This window comes from Notolabrus celidotus, chromosome 14, assembly GCF_009762535.1.
Source record: "Notolabrus celidotus isolate fNotCel1 chromosome 14, fNotCel1.pri, whole genome shotgun sequence".
Taxonomy (NCBI): Eukaryota; Metazoa; Chordata; class Actinopteri; order Labriformes; family Labridae; genus Notolabrus; species Notolabrus celidotus.
The window spans coordinates 20,475,112-20,493,498 of NC_048285.1; the positions used below are offsets into that span (position 1 = coordinate 20,475,112).

An 18,387-nucleotide genomic window follows, 5' to 3' on the forward strand; every position below is an offset into this window, starting at 1 on the left:
TCATCCATAACTGAAAGTCTGCTTTTAAGGCTCAAAATCTTGAGTCTAGTACTGTAATATATGGCAGTATAGCTTAAAATGTGTTACTTTTTGTTTTTAATAACCAAAATAAATGATCAAAATACGTTTCTAATTCATCTGAATGACTGATATATACACACCTTGAGACCTTGAAGGGGTTTTTGTGCAGAGCCATACATTCCCTCATCATTTAAGCATGAAAACACTCTTTTTAATGCAACTTGTTGGGACAACAGAAATGTACAGTGATATACATAAAAAAATCAATGACATGACAATGACAAGAAAATGTACAAATATTTGATTACAGTTTGATAATTCAAAGGGATTTCGGGGTGACTTTACTCATCAAATGTTTCCTCGTGTTGTTCTCAGGCTTTAATAAAATTATGTAGCACTTGGGCAAAAAAATACAAAACAGCATTCCATAACTTGAAGCCAGAATAGCAAATATCTCCACAGCTACAGTGAACTTCCCAGGAGAGCTGGCATATGCAGGGATAAAGGTTATCCACACAGCACAGAATATCAGCATGCTGAATGTGATGAATTTAGCTTCGTTGAAATTATCAGGCAGCTTTCGAGCCAGAAAAGCAAGAAGAAAACACAAGACAGCAAGGAGTCCAATGTATCCTAACACAGCCCAGAACCCTACAGGTGATCCCAGGGCACATTCAAGGATAATCTTATCTTTGTAGTGTTTCATATTCTTGAATGGAAAGGGAGGGTTTATGGTCAACCACAGTATGCAAATTAAAACCTGTATCAAAGTGAAAGCCAGAACACTGAGCCTCTGCTGTGCAGGCCCAAACCACTTCATCACAGAGCTGCCTGGGAGTGTTGCTTTAAAGGCCATTAACACAACTATAGTTTTCCCCAGCACACAAGAGATACAGAGGACAAATGTGATGCCGAATGCTGTGTGTCTCAGCATGCAGGACCACTCAGAGGGCCGGCCGATGAAGGTCAGAGAACAAAGGAAGCACAGAGTCAAAGAGAAGAGCAGAAGGAAGCTCAGCTCAGAGTTGTTGGCCCTCACAATAGGAGTCTGCCTGTAGTGGAAAAATATCAGGGCTACAGTCATGGCCAGGCAGGCCCCGAAGACAGAAAAAGTGACCAACAGTATCCCCATCAATTCTCTGAAGGTGAGGAACTCAATAGCTTTCAAGTCACACTTATTCCTCTCTTCGTTGGACTTGTACTCAGGAGGACATTTGTCACATTTCACCGCATCTGAAAGCATAAACATGTTTAGGCTGTACAGTACAGACATCTTCAGATACACCAATAAAGTGCCGGCAGTGATTTTGCCCAACAGAAACACGATGAGCGCTACAGTAAAGGCTAGGAATCCTGCTGTCTCACTTGTACTGTTGCTGAACTCCCCGTCAGCACAGGTGATGCAGTCGAAACAGCAAAAAGGTTTGCCTTTGACGAAAGCCCGGCGGGTCCCCTGCACACAGCTCTCACTGCAGACAGACCTTGGCACCTGGATATAGAAAAGGAACACATCCATATTCATTCAATGATTCAGTTCTAACTACATTTAAAAAAATCTTCCAAGTACATTTATTACCTTGTGATTATTGCCTGCCCAGATGGCATTCACACCTGCTTTCATCTCAAACTGTTGACCTTCAGGCTGGGAGGCATCATAGTAACCGATGGTCTCAAAAAGTATGTAACCTGTCTCATCCATCTGCCAGTTCACCAGCGCGTAACGTGCTGCTGGGTCCCCATACTCATCAAAGAACACATTTTCACCGATTTTAGTTGTAAAATTGACTTGTGTTAGGTAATGCAGCACCTACAAGGAAACAGTGATGTCATTAAAATACATGTGTGTATAGTTGTGTTCACTTTTCTTTATTTAGACAGTTTCTTATTTTTACCTCCCATGGTTGAACATTTTCCCTTTCAGCACATGTATTGTTCTCAAAAGGCCCCTCTCCGTCTTTGCAAGTAAACAGCATGTGCAATGCATGTGCAACAGCATATGTGGCCTTGTAAACATTATTCAGCAGACTGGCATCTGAAACATCTGTGAAACGCGTGTTTGTGTCCCTCAGAGACTCCTTCCCCGTGCAGGCTGCGACTGAACCCTGAGCTCCAGTCTCTGCTTGGGAAGTCAGGGTGCAGCTGAACACTGTTTCCCACAACTCCACCAATCCCAGGTCTCCCAGGGCGGTAGAGGGCCTTCTGTCAGCCAGAAACTCCTGCAGACCGGGGATGTGAGCATTCAATGCTGCAAAGCCAACCGCCCCCTGCACCACAGCGTAGTTCACAGCAGAGGCAATGTAGCGGTAAGTGATCCAGCCCTCGCTGCCCACCCACTGCAGGCCTGTCACATTCTGAGCATGCAGCTCCTTAATGAGTATGTCCAGATCTGTGCCGTCTGCAAAGGCAACTATAACCTTGGAGGTGGATTTTTTTATAATGTCCACCACTTCTAAGAACCACTTTCTTGGATCAGTTCTGTAAATAGCCAAAGAGTACTCAACACACACTCCTTCTTTTTCTGCTGCTTCGAGGAAAGTGGCCATTCCACCATTACCGTAGTCACTGTTAGTTCTGATAGCCCCAACCCAGGTCCAGCCAAAGTGTTTCACAAGCTTTGCTAAGGCTTGGCTTTGGTAGATATCACTGGGTATAGTTCTGAAGAAAGAGGGGTAGTCCCTTCTGTTGCTAAGACATGCACAAGTGGCTGAATGGCTGATCTGAAACACAGTTTAAACAGAGAAATAAAACACACATGTAATGCCATATTTTCACATACATTATTTCCTCTAATTTTACAAGACAAATTCACTTGACAGTCCATGTGTGCAGAAAGCAGAGATGCCCCTCAGCACTCACCACAGGTATATGAAACGGTCCCATGGTGCGTGCAATACCTATCGTGGAGGTGGATGTGGTTTCCCCTATGACAGCATGCACATAGGAGAGCTTCCTACAGCTTTCCTCCCCGCTCTCCCACCTATTCATCAGGTTTAGTGACGCCCTGATAGACAAAGGGATACTGGGGCACGAGTCAAAGATCCTGTAACCTAGTGTCACCCCCGGCAGCAGATCTGAGCTATTGTTGATCTCCTCTATGGCAAGCATCATAGTAAAGGCATACTGGAGCTCACCTGGGTCCAGTCTGTGAACAGGAGATGGACCAAGTTGTTTGAAAAATTAATAAAATAAGGCAAGCATACATACAAGAGAGTGAAATGTTTTCCTCCCTTTCTTACCCTTCACACTGGATGGTTCCTGGGTTGACATGGAGAGCTGGATTGACCTGTACTGGGTTCTGATGGAAGGAGAAAATGCCTCCAATGTTGATGTCTCCCTCCTTAGAAAACTGTGACAGTTCTTTTGTCCCATATGTTTGACACATGGGCTTTCCTCCTCTGATAGCGAAGAGGGAAAGAAGTAGCAGAACTGCCCTCAGCAGCATGATTGCTCACCTCACTATCTGCTACCTAGGGCTCGAAGAGAAAACCCTCTAACTCTGAGCATTTTATAGTTTTTTTTCATGACTATGACAAAGCCACAGGGGCTTGGGGACAGCCTTGGTGAAAATTGTGGATTTTTTCCCCTCACCAATCACAGTCACTGTGGTTTGACATACAGATGAATCATCCTATGAGGGAGCTTAAATAGTCTTTGGGGAAGACTGAGCAATTAAAATGCAATTATATATTTTTTTATTTTAGTTTTTATTTTTATTTCAAGCTGAATGATATAAACTAGTTTTTAACACATGAGCCGATGCATGAAGGAAAAATATTCCTTGTCCCCAAGAACCCAAAAGCCTGAAGTATTACATTTATAATGAAGCTGGACTTTATAATTCACATACATTGTTTCACAGAGTAAGCATTGTCTGGAAAATATCCTTAATTCAAACAAGGGCTATCTAACCATATTTTTCTTAAAACTGTGATCAGTCGCTACAATTTAATATTTTATTATGACTAATCACAATTTTAATCGCATGTTTAAGGTTCCATTATTTTCCTTTTCAAATTTGTTTAAAATTCTATATTAACCATGTTAATGTTGTCTCTGTCTAGGAACCAAATGAATGCAATGACATTAACTTAATGATCTTGACTTTTAGATGTATTGTTCAAATAAATGCTGCACTACTACAGTGTGGTCATAATCCATAACTTAGAGGTAGGAGACACCTTCAAAGTGCTATGACTGTGAAATACAAAAAAGAAAACACCGTCCTGCAGTAATTTCCGAACCATTAAACAAGCAGTGTGGTTAACTTCTTTGATTTAGTTTCATTCACAGGTGTGTGGCTATTAAAACTCCTTAATAGAGCTCTGCCAGATTTTGTGACTCAGTTGCCCTCTCTCATCATTCTGAGTACCTGTGCCTGTATGCTTAGCTTCGAGGTGGTAGCTCAAACTCGAGGAACTTAAGTGATATTCGAATTCTGTTTGACACAGAGTTTATATAACTTCCAACTTTTCAAAAGTTTTCTTAAAGTGAAAAGTGCAATTCAACAGCACAGTGGTGGTGTTATTTTCCATCATAGTAGTTGCAGGGAAATTTTGCAGCAGGTAGTCACTGCCACAGCTTGACTGCGACAGTGACTCGTGTGCCAACAGGGACAAAACAGCATATAATTAAAAATAATCAATTTAGAAACCTGAATTGATTTGAGTGCAAGGCTATTATTTTTTGTTCGTTTGTTTGGTAACGTTTAAAAAAGGTTAGAATTAGGGGTGGGACAAAACAAATATCTGGAAATATATCGTCGTTCTGACTAATGTTGCATAAATATTGTACCCCTAGTGTTGAATATATCAATAACAGCTTTCCCTACCAACTCAATTCTCCACATCAATACATCTTGACCCCTCATAGGGGCATTGTTGACATTAATCTTGTTCTTAGTCATTCAGATATCATCATGCATCACTATATCCTAGTTCTGCAGGTCATCAATTATTAGAGAATCTCTGTATTGTGATATTGGAGGTAATGGTCTGGTATGGTGTGGTTTGGTAGCCAATCATATCGCTTCATATCGCGTTGTTTAGTATTGTATCGCATTGCATCACATGGTATCGTAAGTTTAAGTGTTTTTCTTATTTTCTCCCCATCATATGTTTTTTGGAGTTTTTCTCTGGTTGTAGTAGTAAAATATAACATTTTGGGGCAAATATACAAAAAAGCAACCCAAAGCTTGAGGCCAGAATAGCAAATATCTCTACAGCTACAGTAAATTTCCCAGGAGAGCTGACATACGCTGGGATAAAAGCAATCCATACTGCACAGAATATGAGCATGCTGAAGGTGATGAATTTGGCTTCATTAAAATTATCAGGTAGCTTTCGAGCCAGAAAAGCAAGGATAAAGCACAGCACCGCCAGGAGTCCTATATCCCAACACAACCCAAAACCCTATGGGAGACCCCAAATCACACTCCAAAATAATCCTTTCAATGGCATAAGCTGTGTTTTTGTAAGGGTAAGGTGGGGCAAGAGTTAACCACAGCAAACAAACCAACACTTGAAGCAGAGTACAGCTGAGAACACTGGCTCTCTGAAGTGCAGCCGAACACTGAGGGACTGTGTTGGAAGGCCTGTTGGCTCTAAAAGCATTAACCACTGCTATGGTTTTTGCCAAGATACAAGACATGCATAAGGCGAAAGCGATGCCGAAAGCTGTGTGCCGCAGCATGCAGGACCACTCAGTTGGCTGGCCTATGAAAGTCAAAGAACACAGGAAACACAGGGCCAAGGAGAAGAGCAGCAGGAAGCTCAGCTCAGAGTTGCTGGCTTTGACGAGAGGGGTATGACGGAACCAAGAGAAGACACACAACACCACTATTGTTATAGAAGCTCCAAACAGTGAGAAAGCAGCGAGGAGGGCGCCCATGGTTTCTCCATATGAGAGGAACTCAATCACCTTTGGGACACACTGGCTATGATCTTCGTTTGACCAGTACTCCATGGGACACGGGGAACACTCTGCAGAACCTAAAAGAGACACTCAGGTGTTTGCAGAGCTCGTGGAACTGACAGTGTGATTCGTAGACTGGACATGTTAGAGTGATTTAAGTTAAGCTTGTACTCACTGGTGGAGTTGCTGATCTCTCCAGCAGCACAGGCAATGCAGGAGAAGCAGCAGATGGGTTTACCTTTGATAACAGCTTGTCTGAAACCCGGCAGACAACTCTCACTGCAGACAGACTCCGGCCTCTGTAACAACACCACAACTTCTAAGTTCATAGTTTATGCTCTTGTAACATAAATAGGACTCAATATTCAACACCTTTGGGGATCCGGCAGTCCAAGCTATGTTTATCCCATTCATGGTAAACTGCTTTCCGTTCGGTAGTGAAGCATCATAGCTCCCTACAGCCACAAAGACCGTCTCCCCTGTTTGGTCTTTCTGCCAATTCACCAGCTCATAGGTTGCTGCAGGGTCTCCGTTTTCATCAAAATACTGCCTTTCTCCTGACTGTAGTGTAAAATTTGCATCTTGGAGGTGTCTCAAAACCTACCAACAGAACTTAGGTAAATTACTCACACAGATAAATGATTTTGAATTACATCAAACCCAAAAGCAACTGTTTACCTGTTGTGGCTCAAAATCATCTTTCCACATACATGCCTCATTTATTGCTTTGCCACTTTGACCACACTCTAACATGTTGTGCATGGCATGAGCTACAGCATACACAGCCTTATACACATTGTTAGATATCCTTAGCTCTGACACATCTGTAAAAGGGTTATTAATATCATCTAGTCTTTCAGAGCCAGAGCATGCTGTAGGGCCAGTCAGACTGGACTCAAAACTGCAGCCAAATGTTGCTTCCCAGAACTCTCTCAGCAGATTATTCTGAGGATCCTGGCTCGGGTTAACCTGCAAAAGAAACTCTTGCAAGCCTGGTATCTTTGTTTTTCTTAGGGTGAAGCCCAGAGACCCCATCAGTATTCCCGAGTACCTTTTATTGGCTAGATGACCTGCTGTAATCCAGGACTCACTGCCCACCCATTGAAGCCCAGTCAAGTTCTGCTTCAGAGCTTCCTCAAGCAGAACATTCATCTCACCCTGGGCAAGGAAGGCGATTAAAACCCTTGCACTGCTGCTTTTGATCACTCTGACCACCCTGGCAACCTGGTCACTCTGGTCAGCGGTCCTTGAGATGGCTTCTGAGTACTCAACACAGACTCCTTCCTGACTTGCAGCTTTGACAAATGTTGCCATGCCATTGTTGCCATAATCATTGTCACTTCTAACTGCCCCAACCCAGGTCCAGCCAAAGTGCTTGACCAGTTTAGCCAAAGCTCTGCTCTGGTAGTAGTCGCTGGGTATGGTTCTGAAGAAAGAGGGGAATTCTTTTCTGTTACTCAGGCAAGCACACGTGGCAAAGTGGCTAATCTAATGGAAAGAAAAGGAGGGTAGAGAAGTCAGATTGACACTAAAGTATCACACTAAAGCACCAGAATTTACTCTTCACTTTGAAAAAAAGTCACACAAAACCTCTTGGAAGAAACAACAAACGTTAATAATCAGAATATTTACCACTGGTACTTGGAAGATCCCTAAAATCTGTAGCATCACAATCGTGGAGGAAGACTCAGAGGCTCCAATGATGGCCTGAACTGATGACTGGCTGGAGCAGTTTTTTCCTAAAGTCCTTTCTCGTCCGTTCAATAAACCCATCGCTGCACGAGAGGAGGGCAGCGTTGAACCACAGGTATCAAATAGCTTGTAACCAATGGAAATACTAGGCAGCAGAGAGCTACTATTGTTGATCTCTTCAATGGCAAAAATCATTGTTTGAGCAAAACGAAACTCTCTGAAATTTAGCCTGAAAGTAAGAACAGTTTTCAGTCAATATGTGTTCTCTCCTTTCAAGAAAGTAAAAATGTCATCTGACATGTCAAACAGTACCTGGAGCATGTTAGTGGTTCTGGAGTATCTGTGAAAGAGAGTGAAGGCTCTGAGATTTGGCTATGGAGAGAAAAAGCTCCTCCAATTGTGATATCTCCTTCTTTAGATAACAGAGGAAACGCTGGGCTCCCCATCATCTTACAGATCACAGGGTCGTCCTCTGCTCCAAAGGTTCTCATAAAAAGCACAAAGAGAATCATTTTATATGCACAACCACACATCTGGTACAAGAAAATACTCACAGAAAGAAACGGAACCTAATGAGCTCTTCTCACACTGACCAGAACGTGTACCTCCTTTGATAGGAAGAGCTTTTCACTGAAGATGATGGTGATTGTGGTGCCTTTATTTTATGACTGTGAGATGACGTCAGACTGATGAGCTGTCCTTCATTTTAGCTGGTGTTCTATTTTTAGATGCTAACTTCATCAACAAGCAAAATTCAATGATACTAAGACGTTTGTAAAGAAGCGAAAGCAGCCAGAGTCAGTCCAAGTTCATTCTTGGATCTTTGTTCACATCAAATTCTGTCTTTAGTCCGCCCTTCTCAAGCTGTAAAATCAAGCATTTCTATAAGTTCTTATCCTAAAGGCCTGAAGACTTATATCAAGTCTGTGCAGTGCTTTTCCTACTACATCTTCTTTCTGGATTTGTGTTTTCTCTGACTAATCTTCACTGATGTTTTCTGCGTAGCATTTACACTCATTATGTATATTTTAACTATTTCAGCTGCACAGTTTGATCTATCTGCTGCATGTTTAATTTATTGCATTATTTCAGATTTTTGCATGCTTTATGAATATGCAATGGTTCTGATATTACATTTACACACAAAGACCATGTAGACATGTAAATTACAAAAATAGTCTTAACAAAAATGAACTATCCTATAGTTTCTTCCATGCTTTCGAAACAAAAGAGGCCAACTTGTGAGTATTATAACTAAACGTCCACTCCAGTCAGTCGTCATCAGTACACCAAAACATATCAGGACTTTGAACATCAGAGGAGTTCTTTACTCATCATAATGAGGTCAATACAAAATAAAATGTGATTTATTCACAACCTGGAATAATTCACATAGTTCACACAGTCTGTGTTCCTTCAGGTTATTTCTATATTTGGAAAATTCAAAAGCGAGAGGAGGGGTTCCTGTTCTCAACAGGACCTTTGAATTCTTAAATGTATTGTATACCACTCAGCACAATAACTGTGTTTGAATTGAATATATTTTCTTAATTTTGATTTAACAAAATACCATTAATGACTTAAAGAACATTAAGTTGTCTTTCAGTTTATTTTTATTTATTCAATTTTTGCCAATATTGTTCATAGTAACTATTTTATTGTTCTTTTTCTTTTTTAGGATGTTTTTTCTTGGTTTATAGTATCACGACAGTCTTACTTCTAGACCTTATATCTAAATAAATTATCAGGTACTAATATATTACGACTTTCTGTTATGCTTGTGACTTGTAGGTTGTCAGAGCAATAATGTGACCTTTCCAATGATTCAATTTTAAACCTGCTCCAGTGGAGCTACGCAGGGGCCAACATAGGACATCATAACCTTACAGGGCAGACATCAGGTGTGAATGTTGGTTATGTTAGTTGTCATGTAAAGTTGATATGTTCAAACGTTTTTTTTCCCATGGCACACATGTTAATGTTCATGCACTATGCTTATGTGACGACTGTGTTCATGGAGTGGGTTTGCACATGAGATAGTAAGAGGGGTTACCACCACTGTGACTGCCATCATTGGGTTAAATATAAACAAGTAGTCGGGGATGGTTTGAGAATCTTTTATTTACATTAAATAATACAAAGTATGTGCTCGCTCATGATTCTCAACTTAATAAAGCCTACTTAATTTTACTATACAAATGTAGCTGACACAAAAAGAGATATTGACTCTGAATTACCCGCAATGATTCAATAAATAACATTTATAATCACTTTAGAGGTTGGAATGTTACTTTGCAATAATGTATTGACTTTGAGATTTATAGTGATTTAAAGGCATTATATAGACAACCTACCAGATATATAATTAAAAGATGTGCTAATATCTCATTGGACCTCTGTATTTGTGTTCAGCTGTGGTTTGATGACAAGAATAAAACATTGTGTTGCAAATATACTGAGAAAAAGCATTATATGAAACATCTAATAACGTTTATCACTATTTGATGTCTTGCCCATGATGTGTTTCCTCGTATTCTGCTCAGGTCTAAACAAAATGATGAAACATTTTGGCAGAAAAATGCAGAAGAGAAGCCCATAACTGGAGGCCAGAATAGCAAATATCTCCACAGCTACAGTGAACTTCCCAGGAGAGCTAACATATGCTGGGATGAAGGTGATCCACACTGCACAGAATATCAGCATACTGAAAGTGATTAATTTAGCTTCGTTGAAATTATCAGGCAGCTTTCGAGCCAGAAAAGCAAGAAAAAAACAGAGAATAGCTAAGAGTCCAATGTATCCTAACACAGCCCAGAACCCTATAGGTGATCCCAGGGCACACTCAAGGATGATTTTATCTTTGTAGTGTTTCATATTCTTGAAGGGAAAGGGAGGGTTTATGGTCAGCCACAGTATGCAAATTAAAACCTGTATTAGTGTAAAAGCAAGAACACTGAGCCTCTGCTGTGTGGGCCCAAACCACTTCGTCATATTACTGCCTGGGAGTGTTGCTTTAAAGGCCATTAGCACAACTATAGTTTTCCCAAGAACACAAGAGATACAGAGGACAAATGTGATGCCGAATGCTGTGTGTCTCAGCATGCAGGACCACTCGGAAGGCCGGCCGACGAAGGTCAGAGAACACAGGAAGCACAGAGTCAAAGAGAAGAGCAGGAGAAAGCTGAGCTCAGAGTTATTGGCTTTCACTAAGGGAGTTTCCTTATGCACCATGAAAAGAGTGGCCGCAAAAAGAGTGAGGAACACACCAAACAGAGTGAAAAATATTAGAATCACACCCATAACCTCGGTGAAGTAGAGGAACTCGACAATTTTCAGTGTGCATGCGTCTCTGTTTTGATTGGACCAATATTCCTCGGGACACTTTATGCAGTCATTAGAATCTGTAACAGAAATATCATTACTATTATTGTAATTTAATTAGCTAATTCTGAAACATATAAAAGAGACTGTACCATAAGTAACTTCAAAATGATGCACAGACTCCTGCAAGTGAACACAGTACTCAAATTGTAACAGCTCACGTCTGTGGTACATCTACCTGTGCTGTTGCTGATTTCTCCCTCTGCACACGGTATGCAGTCATAGCAGCAGACTGGCTTTCCTTTCTGGAGGACTTTGTGTGTTCCTGGACGGCAGCTCTCACTGCACACTGACACAGGTAACTTTGGAGCAAATAAATCACAAGTTATTTTTACCAACCATCAAGCTGTAGAGTGGCAAACTAGGACTATTTAAATGCAGATTTTGGAATCAGTAAGGATATTTGCCTCTGTCTTTCCTCCAGGCCACATTATGGCTTCAGTCTTGAGTACAAACTTTTGCCCAGGAGGGAGGGAGGCGTCGTAGTAGCCAACAGGTTTGAACTGGACTGAGCCGTCAGATCCCCTCTGCCAGTTCACTACCTCGTACCGAGCCACAGCTGCTCCAGTTCTGTCAAACCACACCTGATCCCCGTTCTTGATGGTAAAATTCACCCGCTTTAAAGACTCCACAACCTAAAAATAAAACAAAAACATGTCAAAATATCAATTTGCATGACTTATAAATAAACTGTTAATGTATTTGTTTCACCTGCTGAGGAGTAACTTTAACAGTCTTGTCACACCCCTGTTTTTTAGAGCATTTCAGGATGCTGTGCAGAGAATGTGCCACAGCATATATGGCTTTGTATATGTTACTGGAGTATCTCAGCTCAGCTACATCATCAATATAATCTTTAAGCTCAATTAAATCCTTGTTTTCTATACAGTAGGATGTCGTTGTCATCGTGTCCTTGCTCATTCCTGTGCACTTAAACTCTGTCCTCCAGAAATCCTTGATTAAGAAATCATCCATGCCCCTTATATTACCCTTTTGCACAGCAAATCCTAATGAACCTCCCAGCACACTGAAGCTGGTAGGAGTCACAAGGCTGTCCGCAGTGATCCAGGCCTCCACACCGATGAACTGCCGGCCAGTTATGTTGTGCAAACTCAACTGCTGTAGAAGGTTGTTCATTTCAACATGTGCGAGGAAACCAACAATTACCCTCGCAGTGCTCTTCTTGATCACTTCTACCACTTTCATGAGTTTTTCCGGCTCTGCTCTGTGAAATTTCTCAATATACTCCACACAGACTCCTTCCTCCTGGGCTGCAGTGAGAAAGATGGCCATGCCATTGTTGCCGTAGTCGCTGTCACTATTGACTGCACCCACCCATGTCCAGCCAAAGTGTTTGACCAGCTGAGCGAGTGCTCGGCTCTGGTAGAGGTCACTTGCGATGGTCCGAAAGAAGGATGGAAACTCCTTTCTGCTGCTCAAACACTCACAGGTAGCTGAATGACTTATCTGAGAACACACAGAGAGCAAACTAAGGACAGTTTGCATTTGATTTATACATTGATACACACAGATATCCCTCTTACCACTGGTATTTCAAATGGTCCAGTCGTGCGTGACAGCACAATGGTCGAAGACGATTCAGACTCCCCGATGATAGCATGAACAGCTGATTGTCCAGAGCAGATCTTTCCTACAGACAGCTCCTCACCATTCATCAGGCCCATCACAGCACGCATTGATGATAATGTGGAGCCACAGTTGTCATAAATACGATACCCGATAGAAACATTAGGGAGAAGATAGTCACTTTTGTTTATTTCCTGGATTGCAAATATCATGGTCTGAGCGAATCGAAATTCCCGGAGATTTATCCTGAGAGAAAAAAGCCAAATAAGATGTTGTAGTCACTCGAAGAGAGTAAAACAAAGTCTTTGAAACACTTCTGATAGTTACCTGGAACATGTTAGACGTGATGGTGTCTCTGTAAAAGAAAGTAGAGGTTGTGTGATTTTGCTGTGAATGGAAAATGCTCCCCCAATCATGACATCTCCCTCTTTGGAGAGCAGAGGGACCTCCGGAGTCCCCAGTATGTGACAGAAAGGAGTGTCCCCCTCCGCAGCTCTGCATGCAAACAGGACCACAATTAATACCAACCCCGTCATCACATGTGGCATTTTCCCCCTCCCTAATGGTGACGGAAGAGCCAGTCAGGTTTGAATCAAACTGGACTTATATGTTTACTGACCACTTACTAACCAATCAGAGAGGAGCAGGACAGAACAGTACAAGGTGTACTCCTACCTAATTTGTAGATTGCGTTTTCTGCAAAACTTTCTGCATATAATGCATATTTTTTAATCAAACTGTTCAATAGCTCATGAAATATGAAAACCGTAGCTACACAGTAACTATCTGCAAAAACTGAATCAGATGTCATGGCACTGATTAGAATAATCAAAGCTCCAATTAAAAGACTCTGAAAAACGTCATTGATTTGGTTTCATACTTAATGTTATGGTGGCCAACATGGCTAATTGATCTGCAGCAGTCCAAACAATTTTCATAAGCTGAACTGTGGCGCAAATTCAGAAATTGTGCAAATTAATAAACACATAAATTAAATGTTAAGTCTACAGCATATGCAAGGCCAGAAAAACGCTGCAATTCAAAACCAAGAGGACACAAAAAGACTACCTAAACAGCAAACAAGCTGCAAATAGGCAGAGGCATATCCAAATACACACAAAGTCATTACACACATGCAACAGTATAACACTGCCAATCGAGACATGTCAATGGAAGCTTTACCAAGACTGTAGGGGCACTTAGTGGGACAGTTTCTGGCATTTTATTGGTCAACTTACTATCAGACCACATAAGGATGGATCGAGTGTCTATGAGGGCCAGCCTCACTGGCTCCTATGTGTATAAACACAACTCTATAACATGCACCCAATACCACACAACTTACATTGACAAATTGTTTCTGTTGAACTTATCCTGCAGCTCTGCTAAAGTGTAAAGGGCTTAAGTTAGCCGCAACACAAGTTGGCTGCACTGTACTGTTGGCTTACTGACAGCTATCAGGCTCTGAATACAGCCACTAACAAGTCCTGAAGCAACTGTTATTTTAACGTTACTACCATAGACTGTATAAAATATGGACGTAGTATCCGTGACGTCACCCATCTGTTCCTAAGAGCTGTTTTGAAGCAAATCGACGGCAGCAGCCATATTGGTAATACGGAACTCAACTAGGCAGAGTGTGACGTAGTGTGAGCCTCTTAGCCAATGGCTGTGTGTTCCCAACCGGGAGTCACGTCAGTCATGTCCTTATTTGGGCAAAACTCATAATCTTAATATCTTCTTAACCGTCACGTTAGAAGAAAATTCACCCCCCGTACAGTGTGTGCCATTAGAGAGATTAGCGTTGTTGGGCCAAGCCGTTTTTTTAACCAGGCTGTAAAGAGATCGAAGCATGACAGACTAATCTGCATTTTATTTCTGCGTCTTCTTTATCTATGCTATCTTTATCTATGCCATATAAATGACTTCTTTCAGAGTTCTCCAGGTAGCAAAACCAGGTTTCTCAAATCCTGTATAAGGGCTTTCCAGACAGATTGCTTCTGGGCACACTCATATGTAACCAGTGCCCATTGAGGCAGTATATTGGCTTTACTTCTTACAACGGAAGCCGTCCGGCTTGCTCTGGCACAATATATGAACCAACCCACTGGACAAGTTTTGCGGCTGTGACAACAGCTGGTATGGTATACTTAACTGTATCTGTAAACTATGACATTTCAAGACAGTATAGTTCCTAGTCATATGAGTTGCAAAACCAAATGGTCTGCAGTCATTGTAGTCAGTTGGTCATTTTCTCCCAAAAGTACTGAAAATGGCTATGAAGCTAATCTGATGTTTGCTATCCTGACCCAAAATGTACTATATCTTGTTTGGTCTTACAATACTTTCCTTCAGAGATTCAGAGGAAAACTGTCCATAAAACTCAAATTCAGTTTAAAGATATAAACAGCGCCCTGTGATAGGTTGGCGACCTGTCCAGGGTGTACCCTGCCTTCCGCCCGAAGCCAGCTGGGATAGGCTCCAGCCCCCCGTGACCCCTAACGGGATAAGCGGTCAAGATAATGGATGGATGGATGGATGGATATAAACAGCAGGCAACTGTGTAAGTTAAACCAAAACACTTGGGCCCTATAAAATCTTCACATGTTTAGTTATGATTTTCATTTGTTTTACGCATCTCTGGTGCTTTTTTAATGGTGCTATTAATGCCTCAGTGTTTCAAAATGTAGTCAATGAAATCCTCTCTCAATCAACCCTACTACTATACACCTATTTTCGCTGAAGTATTTTGCTGCGTGTGCAATGTGCTTATAGATATAGAGATCTAAGAGATAAGACCTCATTCTGAAATTTTCTTTCCTTTCTCCAAATGTTAAATATAAAATTCCAAAGAAAAGAAGTAATGAATGCAAAAAGGTGTTATTGTTGTTATTCAGTTACCATCCACACACATAAGTTACTGTAAACTTTTGGCATATCTACGGCTCAGCTCCGTTATCAGCACTATCATTTTTAGGAAATCCAGCTCTTTGATTTGGCATTAAAGTTAAAATTTTGACAAATGATCATAATAAACAAGTCAACACACCTGTCTTAGTGGGGCATTGGAGCATAGGATTTTTAATTTGGTGTTACTGTTATTTTGCAGTCTAAGACATGTTTAGCCAGCTGATACACCGCAGGGGTCTTTTTTAATTAAAAAATAAATTGTTGTTTGTGTGTTTATATGAATACCTGTTAGTGTATGAAACACTTAAAAGCTCTTCAGGGCATTTGTCCTCAGGGGGCTGATTTGGTTGGAACACGTTCGGGGAAGTGCAAGTGCTTCAGGTCTGATCATGACTTTAACCTTAGGCTCTTCCCACTCACAAACATAACAAACTAACAACTGACTGACTCCCTCTGGAGTTCACTTTGTCTCCTGTCTGCCTTCACACCTACCCTCTTAGTTTACATTGGAAACTTCCCTTCAGGGCTCTTGCATCATGAGTCTCTCATGATCTCTGCTGGTGAACTTTGGGCCTCTAACAAGACTGCCCTGGAGCAGAATATCTGACACTTCTGTTTGACCATGAAGTTGCATTTTGAAGTCATTGAAGTTTAAAGAATAATAATAATAATAGAGAGATTCTAAAAGTGAATGTTTTCCTTTTTAAAATGTGAAAAGGGGGGGGGATAAAAATTTCTTGCAGGGTGATGACACCCCCAAAAAGTCCCTAGCCCCCCTTAATATTGTGATAAAAAAAAAAAAAAAAAAAAAAAAAACTGTAATATACACATATAGATGATCTTCTTCATATTTTATGTATAAAAACTACATGTCAACATATTTTTTATTGACATATATCTATTTTGACCTTTGCTTGTTCTTCTGTTAGGTTAGTTCTTGTTGGGTGTCTTTGCATGTCTGAAAAACACTATTGTTTCTTTAACAGTTTCTAATCTATGAGATTCTACAAATGTCAAATGCTCTGCATTAAACAGAAAGAGTTTGTGCTGATTAGGAGGAGACAGTAGACAGTATCAGACGTCATGATAATAGAGCTAATGGCTACATTGTGATTCTACAATAAATATATCATTGAAAATATATATATTTAATAACAGCACTAAATTGACATACCTCAAACAATAAAAGATGTAACCCCTCACAGCTATCCAAATCACTGTTCCCTGACATGGTTACTGGCTATTAATTATCTTGTATTATCTTGTATCTTGGCCTTGTAGAGCAAGACTGCCATGGCTGATTTTAATAATCGCTGACTGTGTAAATGTCAAGGACAAATATTAATTTACAATCAGGTCTACCAAGGCCTTTAGCCTACGTAATTAAAGTACAGGCATCACAAGACCTGAAATATCCAGAGGTTTGGCAGCAGTGGGCCAAGAACCATAATAACAATGATAATGAGATGACCCATGGACCGTGTTACTTCATAAGGGAGATTGAACCAACGGCAAAAGAAGTTAAGCCTGAGACCCTCCTTTGTTAGTTCTCCCCATGCTTTATCCCATTTTCTTTCTTTAAATCTGTAATAGCACACCAATGATGATCTATATGGTATTACTAAAATGTTGCATACACCTTGATATAATACCACTCTGACCACTCTCATTTTAAAACTTCAGTATACTGCAATAACAGGCCAGTACTCCTTTTTTTTTTCTGCAGTTCAAACCCAAAATTGTTAAATTGGTTGAGGTTAGAGCTCTGTGTTTTATAATGCTCAACTTCTGTTTTCATGTCTCCTTCTTGATGCATCTTAATGTTCAAAGAGAGATTAGGCCTTCACCAAACTGTTCCAAAAAGTTTGAAAATGCTTGTCTTAAATAGTAATTCACACTTATTGGGTGGTACATGGAGAGATAGTGGAGAAGTGCAGCTGTTATGACAGCAAACTTGACCGAAACTGCTGGTAAGAAAAATTATATATATAAACATATGTTTTTAAACTTATTTTATTGCAGTCCTTTAATATTGATACAATTGTACTATGCTGATTCACAATTTTAACCAATCTGGCATACCCATATTATGGCCAATGTTGCCCTCTGCTGGGAATATTTTGCAATTGCTCTAAAGTAAAAAAAAACAAGAGCAAGAGGGAGAGATGTTATGATGGAGGTTGTGTTGCTTCAGATGATGTTTAATGACCTTCCTACAAGTACACTTAGGTTAACAATAGCAATAGGAAGTATAAGTAAGAAGTAGAACTATTAGAAGTGGTAACTTTTAGTGAAGGGTTTTTACTGACAACTCAGTAACCATAGGTATATACAAGGCAATAAAGAACCACAGTCACAAATCATAAAGATAATTTTCTATTGAACTGTAAGTACACTTGTGATTACATCACGTCCTTAAGGCCCAAAATGATCTATTCTTTCCCACTTTGGGTGAGCCAGCTAAGTGATCACAGTCCATCAAAGGGAAAAAAATAAGTTTTTCTAAAGAGCAGCAAACATTCATTTTTCACTCAAATTTATAGTGATGTGTTTTTAACCTATTAAATAAATCAGAAGGAAACAATAGGATACATAAAGGTGTTATTTTTTGCTATTACAGCTGTTATGAAAGTTCATTTAGCATCCTTTATAATGTTAGCATCCTTTATAATGTAATGGTCATTATATGGCAATGCTCATAATTCTTTCAGACTGGATGTTTTCCATATCAGTGTGTTCTCTGCACATCTGAATTATGCTTTCCCTTATGCATTAATTTATAAACATCTAATCATTAAAGCATGGCACTACTTGACCTTCAGAAATAAAGACAAGCATCTCATGATGTGAAGTACCACTCAAACTCCCAGATGGACTGAAATCTCA

At 40.4% G+C, this 18,387-nt stretch overlaps 3 protein-coding genes across 3 annotated transcripts; all 3 read right to left on the bottom strand.

Annotated features, from left to right (window-relative positions):
* Window positions 1-340: 340 nt before the first annotated feature.
* On the bottom strand, window positions 341-3,403 carry LOC117825446 (extracellular calcium-sensing receptor-like). Its single transcript, XM_034701298.1, has 6 exons — window positions 3,258-3,403; window positions 2,878-3,163; window positions 1,914-2,738; window positions 1,598-1,828; window positions 1,387-1,510; window positions 341-1,254 (listed from the first exon to the last, which is right to left on the bottom strand). Exons 1-6 carry the CDS (start codon window positions 3,401-3,403, stop codon window positions 341-343), a joined length of 2,526 nt encoding a protein of 841 aa, XP_034557189.1.
* A 1,711-nt stretch (window positions 3,404-5,114) lies between these two features.
* LOC117825323 (extracellular calcium-sensing receptor-like) lies at window positions 5,115-8,135 on the bottom strand. Its single transcript, XM_034701107.1, is given in 7 exon segments — window positions 5,115-5,406; window positions 5,408-6,008; window positions 6,107-6,230; window positions 6,304-6,531; window positions 6,610-7,419; window positions 7,564-7,852; window positions 7,936-8,135. Coding segments are annotated over 7 exon segments (2,544 nt in total).
* Window positions 8,136-10,025: 1,890 nt separating this feature from the next.
* On the bottom strand, window positions 10,026-13,022 carry LOC117825324 (extracellular calcium-sensing receptor-like). Its single transcript, XM_034701108.1, has 6 exons — window positions 12,919-13,022; window positions 12,549-12,837; window positions 11,716-12,471; window positions 11,412-11,639; window positions 11,183-11,306; window positions 10,026-11,024 (listed from the first exon to the last, which is right to left on the bottom strand). The coding sequence occupies exons 1-6, from the start codon at window positions 13,005-13,007 to the stop codon at window positions 10,105-10,107; spliced, it is 2,406 nt and encodes an 801-aa protein (XP_034556999.1). The 5' UTR covers window positions 13,008-13,022; the 3' UTR covers window positions 10,026-10,104.
* Window positions 13,023-18,387: the final 5,365 nt, after the last annotated feature.

Bases quoted from the DNA above. Each gene is read 5' to 3' on its own strand.
- LOC117825446 (XM_034701298.1), bottom strand. From the start codon at position 3,403: ATGTGTCAAACATATGGGACAAAAGAACTGTCACAGTTTTCTAAGGAG. The intron at 1,829-1,913 runs GTAAAAATAAGA...GTTTCCTTGTAG, and splicing joins AAAATGTTCAACCATGGGAG to GTGCTGCATTACCTAACACA. The intron at 1,255-1,386 runs GTGAGACAGCAG...TTATGCTTTCAG, and splicing joins GGAGTTCAGCAACAGTACAA to ATGCGGTGAAATGTGACAAA.
- LOC117825324 (XM_034701108.1), bottom strand. From the start codon at position 13,007: ATGATTGGGGGAGCATTTTCCATTCACAGCAAAATCACACAACCTCTA. The intron at 12,838-12,918 runs GTAACTATCAGA...TTTTTCTCTCAG, and splicing joins TCACGTCTAACATGTTCCAG to GATAAATCTCCGGGAATTTC. The intron at 11,640-11,715 runs GTGAAACAAATA...TTTTATTTTTAG, and splicing joins TTAAAGTTACTCCTCAGCAG to GTTGTGGAGTCTTTAAAGCG.